This window comes from Cricetulus griseus, chromosome 2 (genome assembly GCF_003668045.3).
Source record: "Cricetulus griseus strain 17A/GY chromosome 2, alternate assembly CriGri-PICRH-1.0, whole genome shotgun sequence".
In the NCBI taxonomy this organism is placed as follows: Eukaryota; Metazoa; Chordata; class Mammalia; order Rodentia; family Cricetidae; genus Cricetulus; species Cricetulus griseus.
In genome coordinates, this window is record NC_048595.1 from 266,519,858 (window position 1) to 266,546,082 (window position 26,225).

General features: G+C 41.8%; 1 protein-coding gene across 3 annotated transcripts in view; it reads left to right on the forward strand.

Moving 5' to 3' along the window:
* The first annotated feature begins 761 nt into the window (after positions 1–761).
* The window catches only part of Atg5 (autophagy related 5), a 101,191-nt gene continuing 75,727 nt past the window's right edge, over positions 762–26,225 (forward strand). Inside the window, exons 1-3 of one of the 3 annotated variants that reach the window (XM_035440371.1) lie at positions 762–980; positions 17,486–17,651; positions 21,498–21,625. In XM_035440371.1, the coding sequence (XP_035296262.1) occupies positions 17,544–17,651; positions 21,498–21,625 (236 nt within the window). In that variant the 5' untranslated portion in view covers positions 762–980; positions 17,486–17,543. Of the gene's footprint in view, positions 981–17,485; positions 17,652–18,295; positions 18,356–21,497; positions 21,626–26,225 lie in introns of those variants that run through there. The other 2 variants (XM_027401894.2, XM_035440372.1) reach the window with 2 other exon arrangements.

Sequence of the window (26,225 nt, forward strand, 5' to 3'; positions counted from 1 at the left end):
TTTTTTTCTAAGTAACTATGCTTATGTCACCGCTGATGCCAGCTTAGGTTAAAGAACCTTCTTTTTGCAGTGGACAGTGGTTATTGCAGAAACTCGTTATCAGGACAAAGCTATGAGAATAAATGACTGTTGTAGGGACATCATCTTCTCCAAGATGTAGGGGACGTCACAAAAGAAGAGTGTTAATCCCAGTCCCCTGGGAGGAAAAAGAGAAAGAAAAGAAAACCTCTAAACTCGTGGTAAGACTTTTGTATAGACCCAGCTGAAGTACTCTTTGGGGATAAGTTTATTGTTTGTTTTCTAAGCAAGAAGAGTAGAATGGATATTCTTAGAGGTAGGGGGCGGGTTCACTGCTTTTACCATCTTGGGTTAAATTTAGCCACTAACGCCTACTGTGGTTCGACCAGAGGGAAGAGGCTCTACTGAGAAAATACGTGGGATTAACCAGAAAGCCAGGTGTGGTAAACGCTTGAGAGGCTGGGGAGCCTAAGATACAGAGCAAGCTCCAGATCCACTGCAGCCACAGTTTGAGAGCCCTGTCCTGTCTCTAAACCAACAAAACCGGCCCAATCATCCTTTAAAGTAACGCTTTTACAATACTGTCTTGTGAGGAAGAGGAAACCAACGTCTCAGGACGCTGTTTCTCTGTCCGCGCATGCTCGGAAGCGACTCAGGCTTCCTAGGGTTGTGCCGACCTCGGAGGGCGGAGTGCAGGTCACGTGTGGTGCGACGTCATCTTTAGGCGCCGGGGGTCACTTGACTGGTAGTGGGCTCCAGCCGCTGTGGGTCGGGTTCGCGTTGCTTGGGAGGGCGGAAGTGCGCGCAGGGCTGGGCTCTGACCCCGGTGGCGTCGCTCTGCGGCTGCGCGGGCCCTGGTACTTCTGCTCCTGCGCCTCTGCAGAGCGCCGTGAGTCAGGCAGGCGGAGCGCGGCGACCCAGCGTCTTCCCCCTGTGAAGCTGGAGCAGAGCGGGCACTTCAGGTAGGGCTCCTGTGTGTCTGGGGCGCGGAAGTGAGGGCCAGGGCCAGGGCCAGGGCCAGCGGCCGGCAGAAGGAGCGCACCCGGGGCGATGGTGGGGGAGGCGGTGACGATGCGCGGTGGTGGGGTTGAGTAGACACTGCCCCAGAGCCCTTGGATCAGCCTTGCCTTCCCCTTTAAGAATGTCAGTTCCTTACTGAGATAGGACATATGACATCGAGTCAGAAGCTCAAGTTAAGAACTTGCCTTTTGCACGAGAGGTATTTAAATCATAATTCTTTCGGTGCATATCCAAACGTAGTATTTACTCTAGGCTATTTATCTTCGATGCCATTCTTTCAGTCTTAATTTAATAATAGTACTTAATACTAACAAAGGAGTTGCTGTTAGTAGAACACTATCATTTATTCAGTTACTTTCTTTGACTTGCTCTCAAAGCATAATCAAACTTGAGGAACCTATGAAGCTGAGAGGCTTGTAGATTTTTCTCCCAAAGAAAAATAGCATTTTCCTGTGGAAGCATAGCACGTCTTCACTAATCAGAACCCCGGGATTTATCAAACAATAATTAACTATCCAAAGCCTTATAAAACTCACCCGATAAGTCTCTTGGGTCCTTGATACTGAATACTTTGGTCTGAAATATTCTGATTTCAGTAGACTTATTGTTTGAGTTGAATTTGAGAACAAGGATGTTGGCCTTATGGTAGTAGTTGTGAGAGGTGAGTATGTTACACTATGTTTAAATGTACTTTGAACCCACACCATTAATTCCAGCACTGGGGAGGTGGAGACAGGAGAATCAAGAGTTTAAGACCAGCTGTGACTACCCAGTGAGTTTGCTGAGCTTGCAACTGTCAGATGCACAGATACCACCCTTGCAAAGCCCCAAACAAAGTCATTCTCAAGGCCCTGCATTCTTTCCTGAGCAGCACAAAACCAAATTAACTGGAAAACAAAACTTACTGTGGTGGCACAAGCCTATTATCGTTATGCTTGGGAAGCCGAGGTAGGAAGGTTGCCTTGAATTGGAGGCCAGCCTGGGCTACTAAGGGAGATCCTGTCTCAAATAAGAGAACACACACACACAGCGCTTGCCTTTAATCCCAGTACTCAGAGAGCTAAGCTGGTCTATATAGTGAGTTCCAGACCAGCCAGGGTGACACAATGAGCTCCTGTCTCAGGGGAGAAAAAGTATATGCCAGGTAATGGAAAGTTCCAGGGAAAGGAAAATCCAGGGAAACGAATTGGTAGGTAGAGTTGATGGTGTGCACACGAGTTCTTAATGGTGAGCATAGAAAGATAATTGAGTGAAGCTGAAAGTGCTGAAGGTGCCACAGGGAAAGGCCATTGGGGAGGGGGAGAGGCATAATAGCTAGTTCCAGTGGGAAAGAACAGGCAGAGCAAAAGAGGAGTGCTCAAATTAGGCGAGGCAAGGTCCTTATGGGACTTCGTAAAAGCTTTAGTGGTTTGGTTTGTTTGCTTGTTTTTTTTGTTTGTTTGTTTGGTTGGTTTTTTTTTAATGTGTTTGGGTGTTTTGCCTGCATGAATGTCTACCCAATCAAATTCATGCCTAGTGACCACCAAAGAATCCTATACCAAAGGTTGCGAGCCACCATGTGGGACTAGAACCCAAACCCTGGCCTTCTGCAAGAGCACCAGCACTCTTAACCAGTGAGCCATCTCTCCAAACCCACTCTGCCCTCCTCTTCTCTTCTCTTCTCTTCTCTTCTCTTCTCTTCTCTTCTCTTCTCTTCTCTTCTCTCTTCTCTTCTCTTCTCTTCTCTCTTCTCTTCTCTTCTCTTCTCTTCTCTTCTCTTCTCCCTCCATCCCTCCCTCCTCATCCCTCTCTTTCCCTCCCTCCCTCCATCTCTTCCCCTCCCTCTCTTTCCCTTCCCTCCCTCTCCCATCCCTTCCCCTCTCTCTCCCTCCATCCTTCTTCCTCTTTCTTTCTTTCTCTCTCTTTCTCTCTTTCTTTCTTTCTTTCTTTCTTTCTTTCTTTCTTTCTTTCTTTCTTTCTTGCCTTATCTGTAGCCCTGACTGGCCTGGAAATCTCATTGTAGATCATTCTTCACTTGAACTCACAGATATCCATGTGCCACTGCCTTCCGGGGGGCTGGGATTAAACATTCTAATTCCCTCCCTCCTTTTCTATACAGGGTTTCTCTGTGTAACCCTGGCAATTCTGTAGACCAGGCTAGCCTTGAACTCAGAGATCCACTCCTGCCTCCCAAGCTCTGGGATTAAAGGTGTTTGCCAACATCATGTGACTCTGTTTTTTACTTTTAATGAGATAAGTTTGAGTCCAGGGCAAATTGATCCGAGTTGAGTTTTGAAAAGATCTGATTGTCATGTTGACTGCAGAAATAAAGGCAGTGTTGCTTGGGTCTGGTGTGGTTGAGAATGGTTAGATTATAGCTTTGCTTCTAAATTAGAGTAGTTAGAATGATTAGGGATGATTGTAAGGTGCATGGGCAGAGCTATTTACTGTAATAGAGAAGACTGTAGGGGAGAAGGAAGGTCTGAAGTCATTTCTAGTTGTGCACATGTTAATGCCATTGTGTGGTAAAATACTTATGAAATAAATTCTGAAGTCTGAGCTGAAATTATCAATGGAAGTTGTTAGAAGTACACCTGGTATTTGAAGGTGCCCTGGGGACATTTTTCCTTTAGGAGGGAGAGAGGCACAGACAAGAGATAAAGCGAGAAGAGATCATCTCCTCTCCACACCCCAGGGTGGGCCAGTTCAGTAAATCTGCTTAGAATGACTGAACTCCCAAGTTTAAACTAGAAACCATGATCATGAGCTGAGGGAGTGGAAGGAGACTGGGAACTTTGATGGGGAAGATATGGGTGAATGATACAGGAAAGTGGGGGAACAGGGGAAGATATGGGTGAATGATACAGGAAAGTGGGGGAACAGGGGAAGATATGGGTGAATGATACAGGAAAGTAGATTGGAGGAATTTAGGGGCACTAGACATTACCTAAGACTCATGTTTGAAGCAATTTGTAAATTTCAGGAGAGACTAGCCACTGTCTGTTATTGTCTTTCTTTTCATCCTTGGTAATGAAAACCAAGTCCTTTTATAGCTGCCTCAAGTAATTGCACTTATGGCATATTCACCTTAAAAGACTGCTTGGAAATGGATTTAAGCCAAAAGAAAGTCCCCATTAGCCAGCTGGTGACTACACTGGGTGTTTGGGATCCCCAAAATCCCTTAGCCTTTCTTCGGGTGACCTTTTAAGCACAAAAACCATGCCCTGGGTTGGCATATTTCCATTAACAAGAGCAGTTAGCCAGAAGCAGAACTTCAGAAACCAAAAAGCAAGGTTAGTAGACTTAGAGACTTTCCCATAATGATGGACTTTGATGGTTTAGGTCTTTGATTTAGTTTTGGCAGGTGGTGACTTAGAGAAGCACCTAGGTGAAAGAGTTTCTTTTTTCTTGTTTTGGTTTTATTGAGACTCTCTCCCTTTGTAGCCCTGGCTGAGCTGGAACTCCCCATGTAGACCAGGCTGGCCTCTACCACACAGAGGTCTGGCCTCTACCTTCCAAGCACTAGGATTAAAGGCCTGTACCACCACAACCTACTGGAAGAGCTTCTTAAAGTAGTTAGGTCAGTGTGCTTGTTTCCCTCCTCATTTGAGAAATTTCAGATGTGCTAATTATGCTAATTGGAGATAAGAAGGTAGACATGTTTTCATTTTTGTCTTTTCTGTTAAGAAACACCCAGTTCAGTATGGTGAATGGTGAGATACATAAATGAACATTGAAATACCTCCTAGTGTGAGGTACTTAAGTAATTACTGGAGGTTGCTTTAGGGGAATGCTTCCCAAAGAGCAGATATTAACCTAACTCTTACAAGGATTAGAAATTGTCCTGGAATTCTTAGCCCAAAGAGGGTGTGTTCAGCAGGGTGTCAATAGGAGCATGAAGAAAGTACATATTAGGTGCAGACTGGTCGTAGAATTGCTAAACATGCTAAGCTAAACACTTGTATCACCATCTGTGTGCCCTGTGAGTACTAAAGTTGCTTTCATTTTATAAATGGAAGATTCAGGGATGAGGGATTTGCCAAACAACTAGTAGGTGGAAGTCAGGGTTTGAAATCATGTCTGTGATCTGAATCCCTTACCTGCCAGTATTGCTTATGTCAGCATTCAAATCTCCCTGCCCTTATTTTTTATTCCTTGGTCATTTTTTTTCCCATGGTTCTTCCTTGGGAAGGTATATGTCTGTCTCCTACCAGCCCAGTACAAATATTCTAAGTCCAGCACTCATGTCTTTATGCAGTGGTTGCTAAATTGCCTCCCAGTTAAACTCTTAGCCTCCAGGTGTGCTCTCCATGCCCAGCTCTGAGATTCTTGTTCCATTTCACCCTTCTCAAACCTCACAGGTTCTCTAGTGCTGCTGGATGGAATTGATACCCTCACTGCTTTTTATGGGACGTATTTCGTGTGTTTGCACAGATTGACAATAAAGGACTTGCTTGCGTTTCCTAGTATTCCACAATACTATGTCAAATACCTTCTAGGCTTTCCCCTCGGGAACAACCTTGTGACACGAGTATTCATTTCATTCCATAGGAAAAGGAGATTGGGGCTTTTGAAGTACCTGAGATGGGAACATATATGATACTGAAGCCCTTCCAGCATTAACTCTCACACATTATTCCCAGGCAGAAGTTTAGTAAAATGTTGGCACCTGTTGTTTCTGTAAACTCACCATTATTGTTGTGTTTTTCTTCTATTTGGAATATATACAGTCCCTAATGTCACTCATCAGACGCAGCTTTAGCTTTGTGATAATTTTGTGATGAGCAGAAGCAAGGCACAATTATCAACTATCTGAAGTGTTTTTTGTCTTTTTGAAATAGGCTCTTGCCATGTAGCCCAGGCTGGTCTTGTTTGTAGGGTACCTTTAGCTTGTTGCTGTGATAAAACACCGTGACCAAAGCAACTTAAGGAGGAAAGGGTTATTTCAGCCATGTGTCCTGAAATCATGTTGTGTCTTGAAGGGAAGTCAGGGCAGGAACCTGGAGTCAGGAACTGAAGCAGAGGCCTTGGAGGAGTGCTATTTCCTGGCTTACTCCTTGCTTAGATCACTCAGATACATCTGTCCAGGAGTGGTACTGCCTGCCTAAATTGAATGGGCCTTCCACAGCAGTCATTAATCAAGAAAATGTCTTATTGGCTTGTCTATAGGCCAGTCTTTTGGAGCCATTCTCAAAATTAAGATTCCTTCTTCCCAGGTTTGTGTCAAGTTGACAAAAACCAACCAGCATAATAACCTGGGCTGACCTCAAACTTGAGATCTTTCTGCCTCAGCCCCCGAAGATGTTGACTTACTGTATGTCACTGTTTCTGGCAAATAAAGTGACTTCCCCTTCCCCCTCCTTTTTGTTTAGGGCTGGGTATTGAACCAGGGCCTAATCCATGCTAGATAAGCACTCAACTGCTAAGCTGCACCCCATCCTTGCAGTTTGGAATGCTGACTCTCAAGTCAGCTAGCTATATGAGTTAAGGCGCTCTTTCTTGTGTCAGGCAGCTGCAGTGGGTTGAGCAGGTTCACAAGGATAAAGTGCCAAAGCTACATTCACCATGTTTCCCAGTAGTGATGTGAATGCATTAGATATTAAATACACTTTTCACTTATGTTATTTCCTTTTGGAGTTCTGAGACAGGGCCTCATGGAGCTCAGACTGACCTTGAACTTGGTAGATAGCCAAAGCCACCTGTGAATTCCCAGACCTCCCAAGTACTAGGATTATGGGCATTCACTACCACACCCAGCTTCATTTATGATATTTTCAACTTAAATTATTTCTGAAGGGACAGAACCCACTGTAGTTGAAGAGAATGAGTTTCTCTTCCTCCCTATCCATTCTTTGCCCATCCTTTCAAGTCCCAAGTATATTTATTGTTTATATGTACTTATTTCTTGTGTGATTGTGTGTGTGTGTGTTTGTCTGCCTTCACATGGGGGGGGGGGAACATGAGTGTGTAGAGGTTGCTATAGGGAGTCTTAGCTATTCTCTCCTGTGTCTTTTGAGGTGATCTCACTGAGGTGTCTCCATCCCTGCAGCACTGTGGTTATAGATGTTACCACACCTGACTGAACATCTGAACTTGGGTCCTTACCCTTTCCCAACAAGCACTTTACCAACAGCATTTCCTCAACCCCACAAAAATTTTTTAGAATTCTTTAAATACTACAGATCCACTAATATTTACCTCCTCTTCCTCCCTATAAAAGCTCCTATAGAGACAGAGGTAGTTGACTTCTGCACACATGATCTTACAGTTGCTATGACTACATGCACAGGACCTGCACAAGAGCCAGCCAGTATCCCAACACCGGTGGGGAAAGGGCTCCTGAAGTTTCTGGATCTGAGGAACTTATGGCTGCTGGCAGAGGGAGAGTCAGTTTTCTTCAGGGGTAAGGCTGTCCAGAGAGACTGCCCATGTCCCAGTAGATTGTCCTATATCAGTGTACATACAGGTGGACTCTGAAAAAGGAGCACACGAGCTGCATGGTGGTGTGTGCGTGCCTTTATTCCCAGCACTCAGGAGGCAGAGACAGGTGGATCTCTGTAAGTTCGAAGCAAGCCTCGTCTACAGAGTTCCAGAACTGTTATGTAGAGAAACCTTGTCTCAGAAAACAAAACAAACAAACAAAAAAAACCACACACACAAAGTGGAGAAGTAGTTGAGGGCTGTGATGGGTGATGTGTAGGGTGGTGGATTTCATCAAAATGAACCATAAGCATGTATGAAATTCTCAAATGATTAAGAAAAGTTCTTACAAAGTAACATTTAACTGACTATATGTACCATGCACAAAGGGTGTTTGGTGTTGAAGGGGGTGTTGGCATACTTCAGTAAACTGAAAATAAGATTGAGAAATCTTGAGTATGGCTTCTGGTACTGACTCACCATTTATATTATACAATGAAAAGGTATAGGCTTGTATATATCCAGGGTGAAGTGGTATAATATATAGTATTCCTAGACTTTCAAAACTGTTGTCTGAGGCTGAGTGGTGCATGCCTGTAATCCCAGCACTTGGATGAGAAGCAGAAGAATCAGAAATTCCAAGTCAAGCCTGTGCTACATAGTGAGCTTCAGCACCCCCTTGCCCAGGCTGCAGACGCCCTATTTCAGCCTGCCCCCATACTATCATTGATTTTTATCTCTCTGGTTCTTTCACATCATTTTGGGGCTCATGTACTGTTTCAAAAATAACTTAAAAGATCCAGGCAATATTTATGGGTGCCTACTCTGTTCCAGACACTGTTCAAAATGTCAGAAGCAACCTGATGTGTGAAGTACAATCCTTTTCCCCAAAGAAGTACAATACTGTCTACTGAAGGTGAGGTGTACAGATGAGCACCTTTAATACAAGCTTGTCAGTTCTGTAGTAAAGGGGAAGTAAAAGTGCACCCATAGAGGAAAGGGGATTATCTCTAGTCATGCCTAGGGGAAAGACTCTTTAGAGCTGGTACTGAATGAGATTCTGAGTTGGAAGACAAAGTCTGAGTAATGCTTTACAGGGAGGGGCACAACAGCATATGCAAAGGCATAGAAGTGACATTAAAGTGTGTGACACATTCAGTAGATCTGGAAACAGTTACTGATGTTTGTGTTTTGTTTTCTTTTTTCTTTTTATGTGCCAGGGTCTCTATATAACCTTGACTGTCCTGGAACACTCTGTAGACCAGGCTTGCCTAGAACTAGAAGATCTCTCTGTCTTTCCCCTCCCAGTTGCTGGGGTTAAAGGTGTGTGCCACCCTGCCCTGCCAATGGCTAATGTTTTAACAGTTATTTTTTGTATTCACCTAGTAATAACACATAGCTTGGCCTATCAAAGAATCAGGACTTATTGACTATATTTAATGTTTTCATTCAAACATGTTACTATGTTTAGTGATCTATATGTGTGTATGAGTACTTGTGACCAAGGCCAGAGATGTCAGATCCCTGGGGCTAGAGTTACAGGCAGTTGTCAGATACCTGATGTTGGTGCTAGGAACTGAACTTAGGTCTTCTAGAAGAGGAATATGTGCTCCTAACTGCTGAGCCATCTTTTTAGGTCAACTATATTGAGTATCATTTTAGCAGGGTTTGATGCACAGTTTTTAGAAGTTGCTTTTCTTTATTGTTATAATTCCTATTTGTTTCTATAGTGATTTTGATTGTTCTTAGTTCTTAAAGCTGTGTGTGCGTGCGTGCGTGCGTGCGTGCGTGCATGCGTGCGTGCGTGCGTGCGTGCGTGCGCCCTGGGCCACATCCCTAGTTCCCTCTGCTCCTTTACCCCTTGCTTTTGAGATACAGTTTTTTGATGTAGCCCAGACAGGCTTGAAATTTGTCCTCCTCCTTGTTTCCCATTTGCTGAAATAACAGGTGTATGCTGTATATATTAATTTGTTCATGGCTAATGTGATAGTGCTGTTTTCCATTTCACAGGTAACAAAAACAGACACGTTAACTAAAGGTCAATAGAAAATGACATCGCCAGTTTTGCTTATACCATTTAAGTATATTTATTGGACCAGAGACAGAATTCAATATAGGTGAACCTTTTCCCTTTTACTATTATTAATTATGTGTATTCTGCATGTGGGTATGTGTGCCTGTGTTCCAGTGTCTGTGGAGGTCAGAGGTGTCAGATCTCTTGGAGCTGCAGTTGCAGATAGTTGTGACCTGCCTGATAGGAATGCTGAAATTGAACCTGGGTCCTCTGGAATAGAGGCAATGCTCTTAACCACTGAAGCTTTCCACAGTCCTTAGATGAACATTTATTAATGTTGAATGTACATTTTGAAATAGTAAGTAGTCTTGCTTACGTTCTACTAATCTGTTAGGCAGTGTGGTTTACAAAATGTATGTTTTTCAATACCATGCTCTACTCACCTCTCCTTCCTTGGCTCAGTTGGTTTCTTCCCCTGAAGTATATATTGAACAGCCAACAGCAATAGGGAGGCTTCAGGGAGATTGAGAGTTGGAGCTTCGTCTGGGCTGCAGTTTAAAAACCTGTCTCAAAAACAAAAAACTAAAAGGAAGAATTGTAAATAGGATATGAGCTTCTAATTTATGTATTGGTTTGTGTACCTAACTGTAGAATGTTCATAAACATGGCTGAATTACAAGGTGTTAAAGCCCATGCCTCTCTGGGCATGGTGGTGCCTGCCTTTAATCCTAGCTCTCGGAGGCAGAAGTAGGTGGATCTCTGTGAGTTCCAGGCAGCCTGATCTACATAGTGAGACCCTTTCTTAAACAAATAAACACAAGTAACAAAACAAAACCACCAAAACAAGAGAGAGAAATCCATGTGTGAAGTAGAGTTTTGAGGTGGTTTCCATTTCTCCAAGCCTATCCTTGTATCTCTTTTGAGCAGGGACTCAGACATTGAGAGGAGAGTCTTGGCTGTTTCTATGTTCTGATACAGGAAGAAGAGTGGAAGAGAATGGTATGCAAAGAGCAAGGTGGTCACGTGTTCTGACAGCCAGAGAGGGAGAAGTCATATCCAGGCATGACTTGGCTTATGGTGATCATCTGTCTAGAATACTGTTTTTGGACTCCTGCCAATCTGGTCTTTATTTCTTGGGAAGGTAAAGAGCCTTCCCAGCAAGACCTTGTGCCATTTTAAGTTTCATTTGTTGTCAGCTATTTCCTACCTTTCTGAGAAGAAGGTCATCCAGGGTGGCGATATTGATAGTGACTCTGTGTGTGTGTGTGCAGTGTGTGTGCAGTGTGTGTGTGTGTGGTGGGGGTGGTGTTAGGGTTTGAATTCAAGGTCTGGAAGTTAGTGTTTGTGAATTTAAGGCGAGACTATTGTATGTGCCTTAAATTGTTATTTGTGGCACTAACTAGGGTTGAACATATATCTGCTAATAAAAGGAACTCTTTGATTGTTTTCTTTTGAGCAAGAGTTGTAGCTGATTGGATGTATCAGTATCCACTGATACTTTATATGGGGCATCTGTATGGTAGGCAAGCACTCTATCACTGAACTGTATCCCCAAAGCTTTTTTCTTTTTTGTAACAGGGTTTCACTAAGTTACACATGTTGTCCTTGAACTTAATAACCCTCCTGCCTCAGACACTTGAGTAGGTATAATTACAGTCCTTCATGAGGCTTGGCTGATAGTGACTCTTGAACATTGAAATAAAAAATAAAATACTACTAGCTATGTAGTGCAATGGTAGAGTAATTGACTAGTATGTCTAAGGCACCACTTTTGACCCTAGTGCTACAAATGGCAAATGAAGCAAATAAGGGAAAAACCCCAAAATTGTAATGAAGTGTTCTTCAAATTTGTTAGTTAAGGAACTTACTGCTTTCTCTTGAGCAAGAGGCATAGCTGTCAGTTAATTGGATGTATCAAGGTTACACAAACCACTACTTTCAGTTTTCAATATGCCTGCTAGTATGTCTTAGTTAGATTTCTATTGTTGTGATAAAACATGATGAGCAAAAGCAACTTGGAGGAGAAAGGGTTTACTTTATTTTACTTTTCTTTCCAGGTAACAGTTGATGAGGTAGAAGAAGTCAGGGTAGGAACCTGAAGGGAGGAACTAAAGCAGAGAACACGGAGGAATGCTGCTTACTGCTTTGTTCCTCCTGGCTTTCTACGTTTTCTTTCTTTTTTGGTTTTTCAAAACAGGGTTTCTCTGTGCACCCGTGACTATCTTGGAACTCGCTATGTAGACCAGGCTGGCCTCAAACTCAGAAGTCTGCCTGCCTCTGCCTCCCAAGTGCTCAGATTAAAGGCATGTGCCACCACCACCTGGCTTCAGTTTGCTTTCTTACACACACCTGCCCAGGGACAACACTGCCCACAGTGCACTGGACCCTTCCATATCAAAAGTCAAGAAAATGTCCCACAGACTTGCACATAGGCCAATATGATAGAAGCCGTTTTTCAATTGAAGTTCTGTTGTTCTCATTTTTTTTTTCATTTTTTTAAATTTATTTTACATAGCAACCACAGGTTCCAATTCCTCCTCTCCTCCCACTCCACTCAAATGGGGTAAGGCCTCCCACAGGAATCAAAAAGGCATGACACATCAATCTATGTCAAGACCAAACTCCTCCCCCCTGCATCAAGGCTGAACAAGGCAACCCTCCATAGTGAATAGGTTCCGAATAGCCAGGTCATGCATCAGGTCCCACTTCGAGGTGCCCTCAAAAGACCAAGCTTCACAACTGTCACTCAAATGGAGAGGGCCTGGGTTGGTCCCATGTTGCCTCCCCAGCTGTCCGTCCAGAGTCGGTGAGCTCCCACAAGCTCAGGTCTGCTCTCTGCATGTTTCCCCATCATGATCTTGAACCCCCTCCCTGCCCATACAATCCTTCCTCCCTCTCTTCAACTGGATTCCCGGAGCTTGGCCCAGTGATTGGCTGTGGATCTCTGTATCTCCTTCCATCAGGCACTGGATGAAGGCTCTATGATGACAACTAGGCCAATCACCAATCTGATTACAGGGGAAGGTCAGTTCAGGTACCCTCTCCATGATTGTTAGGCGCCTTAGCTGGTGTTATCCTTGTGGGTTCCTGGGAGTTTCCCTGGCACCAGGTTTCTACCTAACCCCACAATGGGTTTCTACCTAACCCCTCTATCAAAATTCTCCATCACTCTCCTTCACTGTCCTGTCCACAACTCGACCATCCTGATTCCATGTTCCCATCCCCCATCTCCTCCCCTCAACTTCCTCCCCACCCCCAGTTTACCCAGAACACCACATCTACTTCCCTGGGAGATCCATGCATCCCTCTTAGGGTCCTCCTTGTTACCTAGCTTCTCTGGGGCTGAGGCTTGTAGCCTGGTTATCCTTTGCCTTACATCTAATACCCACTTGAGTGAGTACATGCTGTGTTTGTCTTTCTGGGTCAGGGTTACCTCACTTAGGATGATTTTTTTCTAGTTCCATTTGCCTGCAAATTTCACAATGCCATTTTTTTTCCCCAACTGAGTAATACTCCATTGTGTAGGTATACCACATTTTCTTTATCCATTCCTCCATTGAGGAGTATCTAGGTTGTTTCCAGGTTCTGGCCACTATGAATAATACTGCTATGAACATAGTTGAGCAAGTGTCCTTGTGGTATGGTTTGAGCATCTCTGGGTGAATGCCCAAGAGTGTTATATACGCTGGTTCTTGAGGTAGATTGATTCCCAGTTTTCTGAAAAACTAAAATACTGATTTCCAAAGTGGCTGTTCAAGTTTGCACTCCCCTCAGCAGTAGAGTAGTATTACCCTTACTCCACATCCCCTCCAATAGGCTGTCATTAACATTTTTTGAACTTGGCCATTTTGACAGGTATAAGATGGTATCTCAGAGTTGTTTTGATTTACATTTCCCTGATAACTAAGGATGTTGAACAGTGTATCTTGGCCATTCAAGATTCTTGTGTTGAGAATTCTTTGTTTAAATCTGTACCCCATTTTTTAACTGGATTATTTAGTATTTTGCTGTCTAGTTTCTTGGGTTCTTTATATATTTTGGTTATCAGTCCTCTGTCAGATGTGGGGTTAGTGAAGGTCTTTTCCTATTCTGTAGGCTGCCATTTTGTCTTGTTGACCGTGTCCTTTGCCCTACAGAAGCTTTTCAGTTTCAGGAGGTCCCTTTTATTAACTGTTGATCAAAGTGTCTGTGCTACTGGTGTTATATTTAGGAAGTAGTCTCCTGTGCCAATGCGTTCAAGGCTATTCCCCACTTTCTCTTCTATCAGGGTCATTGTAACTGGATTTATGTTGAGGTGGACGTGAGTTTTGTGCATGTCAGTAGATAGGGATCTATTTTCATTCTTCTACATGCCTACACCCAGCTATATCAGCACATTTTGTTGAAGATGCTTTCTTTTTTCCATTGTATACTTTTGGCTTCTTTTTCAAAAATCAGGTTTATGTCAGGTTCTTCTATTCAATTCTGTTGATCCACATGTCTGTTTTTATGCCAATACCAAACTGTTTTCATTACTATAGCTCTATAGTATTGCTTGAAGTCAGGTATGGTGATGCTCCTGATTACATCGACAGATTTTTATATGTTGAACCATCCCTGTATCTCTGGAATGAAACCTTCTTGATCATGGTGGATGACTTTCTTTTTTTATTTTTTATGATGTGTCCTTGGATTCGGTTTGCCAGTTTTGTTTTGTTTTTTGTTTGTTGTTTGGTTTTTGTTTTGTTTTGGTTTTGTTGTTGTTTGTTTTTTTGTTTTTTTTTAATCCGAGACAGGATTTCTCTATGGCTTTGGAGGCTGTCCTGGAACTAATGCTGGTAGACCTGGTCTCAAACTCACAGAAATCCTCCTGCCTCTGCCTCCTGAGTGCTGGGATTAAAGGTGTGCGCCACCACTGCCTAGGTTTGTCAGTATTTTGTTAAGTCTTTTTGCATCACTGTTCATGAGAAGTTCCGTCTTTCTAATTGGTCTTCCTGTGAATTTTCATGCCTGCACCAGGCTGTCTTTATGACTCTGGCCCTATAGTATAATGTCAGGTCCCCAGTATTGTGTTGTGACTCCTTAAGGTTGCTTTGGCTATTTGCGATCTTTTGTGTTACCATGTTAATTCTTGTATTGTTTCTTGTGAACTATGATAATGGAATTTTGGCAGTGATTTTAGTAGTATAAACATTTTTACAGTATGAATTCTGCCAACCCAGGATCATGGAACGTTTTCCATCATCTAGCGTCTTCTGTGATTTCCTTTTTCAGAATCTTGAATTTTTCATTGAGATCTTTTACTTCTTCAGTTAGGTATATTCCTAAACACTTAACTTTTGGGGAGTTATTATGAATACTTTTCCTGATTTCTTTCTCTGAGAATACACTGTTGTGTTTAAATTTCTTTAATATTCATTTACTTAGAGTATTATGTGTGCATGTGTGCACATATGTGCCTTGTATGTATGCAGAAGTCAGGACAGCAGTATAGTCAGTTCTCTACTTCCACTGTGTAGCTCCCAGTAATCTAACTCAAATTATTAGGCTTGGCAGCAAGTGCTTTTACCCACTGAGCCAGCTAACTAGTCCATAGCCAGCTAAACTTGTATAATGTTATTTAATTAAAATTTATTTTGCTTTTTGACATTTATTTTACTCAGGTTTTTAGCATTTATGTTTTTCAGTGTGTGCCCATGTGAATTTATGACTCACATTTGTTGGTGCTGAAAAAGGTCAGAACAGGAGATTGGATCTGGGAACTGGACTTACAGGTGCTTGTGAGGAACCCAGTCTGGGTGCTGGAAAGTGAGCTCAGGTCTTCTGGAAGAACAGTAGGCATTCAGAACTGCTGAGCCATCTCAGGTCTCCTGGAAGAGCAGTAGACATTCGAACTGCAGAGCAGTAGGCATTCAGAACTGCTGAGCCATCTCTGCAGCCTGGACATGCACTCTGAAGATCAGGTTCTTGCCTTAAGTCAGGAAGTGGTGAGGAGCTTCCTATTTTTAGCAAGTTCATTTGAGTGATCTGTGCACCCAGAAATTTTCTTGTGAGTGTAAAATTCAAGCATGCTTACATTTGAAGTCTCACTGTGATACTAAGTGAAATTTACATATTACTTGCTTAAAACACTTGTATATATTTAATAAAAGTTGAGACACTGCTAAGTACAGAGTCTGTACTCTGAGTTAACTAGTGCCAATAATTTGACATTAAGCAGATTTTTTCCTACCTCTTGCAATGTGCTATGTGAGAATGCCCTGCATCTGATTGACCTTTAACTTTTTGATTAATTGATAACAATCCCATTGTATTTGGCACTGGTGGAGAAGAGAAGGTTGAAACAAGCTTCTTGATGTACCTCAGTGTTACATCAGTGTCTCTCGGTGGAGAGACAGCTCAGCGATAGGAACGCTCATTGCTTTTGCTGAGGACCCGGGTTAATTCCTAGCACTCACATTGTGGCTTACAACTGCAGTGTCAGGGGATCAGACATCCTCTTCTAGACTCTTAAGGGCACCGGGAATGCATGTGGTACACACACATACATGTAGACAAAACATTCATAAACATAAAATTGTAAATCTAAAAAGAATTTTAAACTGATGCCTGCCTTGACCCATAATATTTGGGGGTATCATACAATTATTTAGGATTTTTCATTATACATTATAATACATTATGAATTAACTGCCCATGAAGCTGGTGCAAAAGTGGAACATTATTTGGTAATATATTGAACCTTACTATGCAGGTAGCACTTCTTAGGGTTACTCTAATAATTATCAGCAGTATGTATCTCAGCATGTGCACAGGTGGCCGAGGGTATGAACAGTGGAAGATACTGGGGTGTCTTAAAGTCATAAGAATTGTCCTTCCCTGAGACTAAAACTGTTCTCATGTGCAGGGTTAGTGTTGGCATTTGGAGAAGTATTTCACTGAGACAGCACACTGTTAGTTCACTTTACAGAGTAGATAAGAGGTGGAGAAAATAGCAGCATGCTAGGCAGGGGGAAGCACAGCAGCTAGACATTGGGATTATAAAAAGAAGTATAATAACTACAACTGGAAATGTTGGTGGGATTAAATTATGGATCTGATGAAATTTAGAACGGGAAATAGGCTTCCTAGAGGTTTTTCTCATGTGAACAGATCGTTTTTTCTTCAGACAGGGTTAGACTGGCCTGGTGAGGCTCACAGGCATGCAGGACCACCCCCAGTTCTTGATTGGTGCACACCATCAACTGAGCTCATCTGCAGCCCCAAACAAATGTTTGGGTTTCCTTTCCAGGAAGGGTAGGAGAGGTCAAATATGTTGAATGGGGCAAGTGTAATTGTGTTAGTGATCTTTTGAAATTGGATTAAGATCATAGGACTTAGGGACAGGGCTGTCCTCCAGGTGAATAATGAGACTATGGGGCTTGAAAGGGTAACAAAAATATAGTTTCTATCTTGATATGGCTCTCATTACATATTAGTTGGATGTGTAACATTATACACATGTGCAGGTGTGCACGCACGCGCGCGCGCGCGCACGCACACACACACACACACACACACACACACACCTTACTGAATAGCTCAAGCTTGTTTCTGCTCTTTTTCCTCAGCTTCTCTAGTGTAGGTATTAGAGGTGTATATGACTTCTCCTGGTGTTTATCCTTTTGTTTTCTTTCTGTGTTGGAGATCAGGCTGGCCTCATATGCAGAGAAATCTGCCTGCCTCTCCCTCCTGAGTCCTGGAATTAAAGATGTGTGCCCCCACTCCACCTTTTCTTTAGGTGAACTTTTTTTTTTTTTTTTTTTTTTGGTTTTTCGAGACAGGGTTTCTCTGTGTAGCTTTGGAGCCTATCCTGGCACTCACTCTGGAGACCAGGCTGGCCTCCAACTCACAGAGATCTGCCTGCCTCTGCCTCTGCCTCCCGAGTGCTGGGATTAAAGGCATGCACCACTAACGCCCGGCTAGGTGAACTTTTTTGGAGTTAATTTTCTGTCTGTGAAGTCTTTTCATTAATTCTTGTAAGTCTCTGACTAATGCTATTTATTTTATCTCCAGTTTGGCTTTGGTTGAAGACAGAACTTAGCATATATGTACTGCTTTACCCACTGGAAGAATGACAGATGACAAAGATGTGCTTCGAGATGTATGGTTTGGACGAATTCCAACTTGCTTTACACTGTATCAGGATGAGATAACTGAAAGGGAAGCAGAGCCATACTATGTAAGTATATTGGTTGTTACAAATGAGCTCTTTAACTTGGCTATTGTAAATAAGATTGTTAGAACCTGAAGGCTGTCACTCAGCCAGCGTTTTAGATTCAATTGTCCCATGCTATAGGAAAAGTTAGAAGACTGGGGTTATCACAAGTGGTCAAATGCTTAGCAGGCAAGTGTAAGGCTTGAGTCCGATTCTCCAGGACTCACCTAGAAACTGTTGTGTCAGCTCTGGGGAGGAAGAGACAGATAGTCCCTAGGGCTTGCTGGCCAGCCAGGCTATCCAAACCAGTGTTTCAGGTGGAGAGTGCCTGGAAAGATGGCTCAGTGCTTTAGAAAGAACACTTGCAGAGGGCCATGGTTCCATTCTTAATACCTACATGATGGCTCAACCATCTGTAACTTGGGTTCCAGGGGCTCTGACACCCACCTCTTGCCTTGGACACCAGGCATTCTTGTGCTGGACATATATACATGCAGGCAAAGCACTCATGCACATAAAATAAATCTGAAAAACTAGGTGAAGAGTGATGGAAGAAGATATCTGACACCGACCATTGGTTTCCACCTATGTGCACCAGACATACCATGGATAAATAAATATAAATAAATAGGGGCTGGAGAGACAGTTGAGCAATTGTCTTCTTGCAGAGGACCCACATTGGCAGCTACAACTCCTGCAGAAGGAACTGATGGCTCTACCCTTCACAGGTACCTGCACAAACAGAGATAGATACATGCACATAATAATTAAAACAATAACCGATCTTTACATAAAAAATCCCCTCTAATCATGCTACCCACAACGTGTACGCACTAGTCACTGCAGACAGACTGATACATGTTCTTTTGTGTGTGTATGTATTCATGTGTATTATTAGAGTAGAGTCAGGCTAGGGCTGTATCAATGATAGAGCACAGGCTTAGGATGTCAGTACCTAACACACCCACAACAGTGGAATCATAAGTTATGCACTGTGTTTTAGTAGGAAGCTATTTTTAATAATAGGTTCAGGTTGAATTTTTTTAAGTTTTATTCATTTTTTATGTATGGGTGTTTTCCCTCAAGTATACTATATGATTGCAGTACCTGAGGAATCCACAAGAGGGTGTCTTAACCTTCTGGAACTACAGTTAAGGACACTTATGATCTGTCATGTGGGGACTGGGAACTGAACCCATGTCCTCTGCTCTCAACCACATATTGGATTTTTTTTTTTTTTAAGTATTTAGATGGTTCCAAGCAACTAATTAGTCAAATATGTTTATAGTTGCATGAACTTATGAATGCACATGCACAAATAAAAATTGATCAAATGTTACATATGACCTAATGATATAATGTATGATCATAATATAGTATGACCTTGCATGTTTAATAAAATATTGGGGCTTAGAGTGAAACAAAGTGATATAATATTTTCTTAACATTTAGTGGAGCAGCCCTGGATTTGGTCTTCAGCTTCCAAATACCATATATTTGCACACATACAGACAGACACAGACACACAGACACAGACACACACACAGACACACAGACACACACACACACACACACACACACACACACACACACACACCACATACCTCAGACTCCTGAATTCTAGGATTAAAAGCATGTGCTTCCACATCCACCCTGCATTCTTTGTTTTAAAAACAAATTTCAAGGTTCTCCTGGTTTTACTTTGCTTTTCTTTATCCACATTTATGTGTCTGTCAATGAGATGATATTCTTCCTGTTTACCCAGTAGCCCGCAGAGGCAAAATGAGTTGTTTTCTAGCTGTTTCTAATAAAGTTGACAGTGGCAAAAGAATGGGTGAATGCACACACATCATAGACCACACATACACATCACAGATACACCACAAATACACACACTACAGACATACATGCATGCCCACACACACCACAGACACACGCACACAAATCAGTCAATGTGCTGGTAAGATGGGTCAGCAGTTACGAGTGCTTGCTGCTTTTCCAAAGGACCTCACTTCCATTTCTAGCACACATCAGATTGGTCACAACCACCCAGGGGTCCTACACACTCTTCTAGCCTCTGGACACCTACACATGGATGACACACCACATACACATAAATACAAATAAAATAAAGAGTTAGTGACTGTGTGATTGAACTTGTAATGTTTTGCTTAGGTCTCACTAGTGCTGGGAATAAAGATATATATATATTCTTTACCACTATGCCCTATACATACATACATACATACATACATACATATATATATATATATATGTGCCACTTATGTGCAGGAAGCCTTGGAGGTTGGGAAATAGTGTCTTATACCCTGAAACTGGAGTTGCAGGCAGCTGTGAGCCACCATGTGGGTGTTGGGAACCAAACCCAGGTACTCTGCAAGAGCAATAAAGCATTCTTAACCACTGAGCTGTTCTCCACTCCTTGGGGAAAAAAATCCTATTGGCCTAGAGCATGCTGTGTAGCAGAAGGTGATAACTTCATGCAGCCTCCTGGTCCCTTTTCCTTCACATCCCAGGTGGTAACCTGAGCCCCAACACCAGTTGCTTTTCTTGTTTCTCTTTTTCCTTCTCTTCCCCTTCCCTCTTCCTCTTTTGGAGATAGGGTCTCACTGTCAAGTCTCAGGCCTCCTGGCTCTGCCTCCTGAGTGTTGGGACTAAAGTTGAGTGCCACCGTGCCTGGCCCATTTGTGAATTCTTGAGCCAGTTTGGGCCTTAGATGATAGTGTGTGCTCTCCAGAATCAGCAGCTGAGACCCTTGCACTCTAGTTGTAGTATGTCTTCCTTCTTGCCATCTCTGCAGGTTAGTACTGTTTTCTGCAGAGTAAACTATTACTGTAATAGTAGATATTTTAAATTGAAATTTCCCCTCCCTCCCGATCTGTGTGTGTGTGTGTGTGTGTGTGTCTCCTGGATCTTGCTGTGTAGACCAGGCTGGCCTCAAAATCAGAGATCCTCCTGACTCTGCCTCCTGAGTGCTGGAACTAAAGGTGTACACCTGGTCCTGGCCAAAATTCTAGTTTTCTTTTGGTGAAATAAACTTAGGGAAGAATGGGTTTGTTTTTAAATAAATAATTTGTAATTATTTATTTAATTCCAGGTTACAGTCCATTATTATTGGGAAGTCAAGGCATCAGGAAGTTGAAGCAACTGCTACACCATATCCACAGTGAAGACAGACAGAAATGAATGCATGCACGCTTACTGTTCATTTTACCTTCCCCACTCTTAGCCAGTCCAGAGCCTAAACCCAGGGAATCATGTCTCCCACAGTGAGCTGCATTGTCCCACATTAGTTCACACAGTCAAGGCAAAAATCACCCATAGCCTTACCCACAGGCCAACTCTGGGTAGACAGTACCACATTGAGACTCTCCTGCCAGTCGATTCTAGATTGTATCAAGTTGACAATTAAAGTCAATCAGTCAATCATCACACAAATTAAAGTATTATAAATATATTTTAGTATATTAAACATTAAGCTCTATGTAAAAAGGTGATAATACTTGTATGAATCATTTAATATTTAAGACAAATTTGATAGAATTACTTAATATCTTAATTAGTATGACATGTATTATGTATTCTATAAAATGGGAAAGAAAATTGTAGATTTGTGTCAGTTATAAGCATATATGCCCTAAACTCTACTTAGAAGTTATAACCCAGTTAGAAACATTCACTATTTTAAACTCTAGCTTTGAATTTTCTATACAAAGCAGATGGCTTGCAGTTGAGGTAGTCAAAACAATGCAAAGAACACCACTGTTTTCCTTAAAATTAATAGGCTTAATATGTCTTAGTTTTGAAACAATAATGAGTAAGTAAATATGGCTTTAACATTTTTCATTTCAGTTGCTTTTACCAAGAGTCAGTTATCTGACGTTGGTAACTGATAAAGTGAAAAAGCACTTTCAGAAGGCTATGAGACAGGAGGACGTCAGTGAGATATGGTTTGAGTACGAAGGCACACCCCTGAAATGGTGAGTGAATTTCTTCATTGTTAAACAGCAAGTATACGCTAGCTTTAAAAAGGTGTACTGCCCTGGGACGGTCGTAAAAAGTTCTACAAAGAAAGAAATGAAGCCAAGCATGGTAGCACACACCTGCAATCACCAGTTCAGAGGTTGAAGCAGGAGATTACCACAATTTGAGGCTGCCCTTGTCAATATATCAAATACCAGGAAAGCCAAGGCCATATAGCAGGACCCTCTCAAACAAAACAGAACAGGAAAGACATGACTAGTTTAACTTAGATGTGAAGGTTAAACCATTAAACAATATTTTACAGACAATATTCTGCCTTGTCTAGCATCTTCTAAGCCCTGGATTTAGTTTCTGACACTTGGGAAACCAGGAGTGATGAGGCACACCTGTAATCCCAGCTCTCAAAAGGTAGAGGCCAGAGGGTCAGAAGTTTGTCATCTGTGGCTATGTAATGAGTTTGGCCTGATCTACATGAGACCCTGTCCATGTCTCCAGCCATCCTTCCTCTCCACCCCTCCAAAAAATCTGTCTTTCCAAACAGTACCATTAGCTAGGGACCCAGTATGAAAGTACTGAGGTTTGGATGACCTTTCTCATATACACTGTCATAGAAAGGGGGAAAAAAGAATTCTGCCTTCTGCTTGTATGCATGGGTGACTGGGTGATAGATTAATGTATTTTCTTTTGTTAAACAGTTTTTTTTTTATTTTTAATTATGTGTGTGTATGTACATAGACGTGCAGTGCCCATGGAGGACAGAGAGAGCATCAGATACTCTGAAGCAGGAGTTACAGGTTGTGAGCCACCCCATATAGGTACTGGGAACTGATCTTGGGTCCTTTGCAAGGTCAGCTTTGTTTTGTTAATTTTTATAGATGTATGAGTGTTTTGCTGAATGTATTTGTGTACCATTTGTATGCCTGGTGTCCACAGAGATCAGAACAGTGCATTGGATCCCATGGAAGTAGAGTTACAGATGGTTATGAGCCACCTTGTAGGTGCTGGGAATTGAACCTGGATCTTCTGCAAGAGCAACAAGTGCTTTATACTGCTCAGCCATCTTTCAAACGCCCAATTTATGTTCTTAACTGCTGAGCTATCTCTCCAGTTCTATACCCTGGCTATTATGCTATTTTTAAGATTCTTGAAAACAGTCCTAAATTTCAGTTTATCCATGTGCAGATAAGGTTTTGGTATTTTTCTGTTATTGAGAGTGTTATTTATTGTGCTTCCAAAATATTTAAAGTAGAGAAGCTGTGAGCCAAAGGCTATGAAATAAATAGTTCAAGATAGCCTGGGTCCTGTATTCGAATACCCCTATGTGTGTGTCCTTGATTGCAGACAGATGCTGACTAAGATGACTAAATGGAATTTGAAAAGTACAAATAGGTTAAAAATACTTGTCCTCAGTCTAGGAATAATAAAATGAAGAGGCTTGGAAAGAGAGTTAGGGGGCTGGAGATGGCTCAGCAGTTAAGAACATTGGCTGTTCTTCCAAAAGTCCTGGATTTAATTCCCAGCAACCACATGGTGGCTCAAAACCATCTATAGTGGGATCTGATGCCCTCTTCTGGCATAAAGTTGTAGGTGCAGATGGAACACTCATACATTAAATAAATAAATAGGTAGATAAATAAAATATTTTTTGAGGAGAAGATAAAAGAAAGAGACTTAGGAAATAACAGGAAACTTTTTAGGTGTAAATAACCTTATTGTGCAGATGACTTAAATCTGAGGACAACTTAAAAGGAGTGAACTTCTGCGATTTAGCTTATAAGGTTAGTATGTTAATAAGATGTGTCTACTAGAGTAATGTTTGGACCAATTTCTTCTTTACTGCAAAAGAGTGATTTGGCATTTATCCCTTGAGAAGGCCCCACCACCACCACCCTGTACCCATCATTGGGGCTTGAACAATCTAGTCTTGGGCTTCCTAGGCAAATTGCTATTCCACTAAGCTTCATTTTCAGCCATTCTCAGCTCTCTGGAAAGTCATTTTTTTGTATGTTTGGGTTTTTTGTTGTGTTTTTTTTTTTTTTTTTTTTTTTTTTTTTTTTCCAAATAGGTTCTTTCTCTGTAGCCCAGGCCAGTGGGAAGCTCACTCTCTATTTAGGCTGTGTGAAATCATGGCTGTTTTCTCCTGTGGCCTCTAAGCTATTGGGATAACTGATATGCTCCAGAATGCTTGGCACGACCTGGGCATTGAGAGCTTCAGATCATGGCCTTTTGTGCCCTAACTTCTTGCATTCTACTTAGCATTTTCCCCTATTCTGTTCTCTAATTTCCTATTTGCTTATCTTAATTTGCCCAAATTATAATAAAAAAGCTATTGAAAGTAGTTGACACCCTGAATTCCCAGAAAGTTAATGATACAAGCCCAGCATGATATCACATGTCTTTAATTCCAGCACTCAGGAGGCAGAGGAAGGTGGATCTCTGTGAGTATAAGGCAACCTGGTTTACATAGTGAGTTTCATGACAGCTAGAGCTCTGCAGAAAGACCCCGTCTCCAGAAGAAAACAATGTTATTGATGCACAGATAGCTTTTAAGACACAGCCTCTTGTAGTCTACAAGTGGTTTGTCATGGGGCCCATTGCCAGCCCTAGTGCATTGTCTTACTAACTCTTAAAAATTATCTGAGAAACAGAAGTGTTGATGCATCTCAAAATCTTAACTTTTGAATGATTTGACTGGACAGTAGAGGGTGCTCTAACACTGCGTGCTACAGAGGGAAGTTTCTTATTACTACAGCTTAAGTAGTCATCATTTGTATTTGATACTTTACTACTGTAACAGCTCAAGACTCCTTTTGCAGTAAACCCTGTTAATGGTTAAAATCTGGCTGTGTTTCTTGCTTGATAGGGGAATTCTTGCCTAGCCTATAAAAGGCCCTGGGTTTGATTCCCTACCACTGCAGAAAAAGATGGTAGAGAGAAGAAAGAAAATGAATTAGAAATTAGATCTTCGACCTTTGAGTACATAAATAAGAAAGGTCTTTTGTTTTGGTATTTGGGGATTTGGGATTTTTAAATGTTATGTAAACTATTTTCAGAGTGGACTATGGCAGTAGGAGCTTAAAACTGACTTCTGAATTGAAAAACAAAGGAAATACTGCTGATCTTAAACTTAGATGGAGTACAATGCCTAAGCATCACATACAATTTCAGGAGCACATTCCAGCAAGATACCCAGTGTAGACTTTCATAGTTCTCCTTAGAATGTGGGATGCTCTTAAGTCTGTAAATACTGTGTAGATTATTCTCTTATCTCCAGTAGTTTTTATCTTTTCTATTCATTTTTTGTAAGGTTGTGGATTTTAGTTGTGAGCCTAGTCTTTAACAGCTGAGCCATCTCTCCAGCCCAGGTTGTGGATTTTAAAAACTATTTTGTAAAATGCTTTTTCAAGTGCAAGGGTAGTACCAGACATCAGACTCAGGCTTTTATAACTAGGCAAATGCATTAAATTACTTGTGTTTGCAGTTAGAGTTGTTGCCCTTGTTTTACTCAATGAAAAATAACCTGTGAATCTTCAGTTTGGTGATTCTTTGGGTAAAAAGATTTATTTCCATGAAACGACATGGGCAATAGTACTCCAGTAATGGATCATTTTTTTTTCTTTTGATTTCATGCATGTGTGTCTGGTGTGTAGGGAATGTTCAATGGAGTGCTTGTGGAGGATAGAGTCTGTTCTCCTTAATTTAGGAACAGGAGGTTGAATTAAGTAGACAGGCTTGCTTGAACCACCTCTCCAGCCTTTTCTTTCTTTTTATTTATTTATATTATCATTATTATTATTTTATATATGCAGGGTTTCACATAGCCCAGGCTGGTGTCCAACTTGCTATGATGCTGAGGTTGACCATTTAATTCTGGATCCTGCCTCTCCTTCCTGAATGCTGGGATTATAGCCATGTGCAACCATGCCTAGAGGGTTTGATGCTTTTTTTAAAGGATGTTCTGAATCAGTATCAACATGCTTCATAGTTAAAAGGCTGGATATTTACATACATACACAATGTTAAGTGAAATAATCATAAAACTGGATTTGCATGCTCTTTAGGTACCTATCTTTACACTTAGAAATTTATAAATCTTGAAAATAAAAAGCAAGGGCTAGAGAGATGGCTTATTGATTAAGAACACTGGCTGCTGATCTAGAGAACTCACATTTGATTCACTGCATCCACACAGTGGCTCACAACTGTCTATAATCCAGTCTCAGGAGTTCTGACACCCTTTTTTGACATCTGAGGACACTACATGCATATGGTCCACAGATATACTTGAAGATAAAACACCCTTACAACATAAAATTAAATAAATATAAGTTTATTTACTTAGCTGGGTGGTGGCAGCGCACACCATTAGTCCCAGCACTTGGGAGGCAGAGACAGGTGGATCTCTGTAAGTTCAAGGGCAGCCTGGTCTCCAGAGTGAGTTCCAGGACAGCCTCCTAAGCTACAAAGAAACCCTATCTCAAAACAACAACAACAACAAAAGTTTATTTGCTTATTTTACTTTTAAAAAGAAAAAGATAAAAGTGTCTTTAGCAACACAGCTCTTGATGCACCTGGACCAGCAGTTCAAGGCCAGTC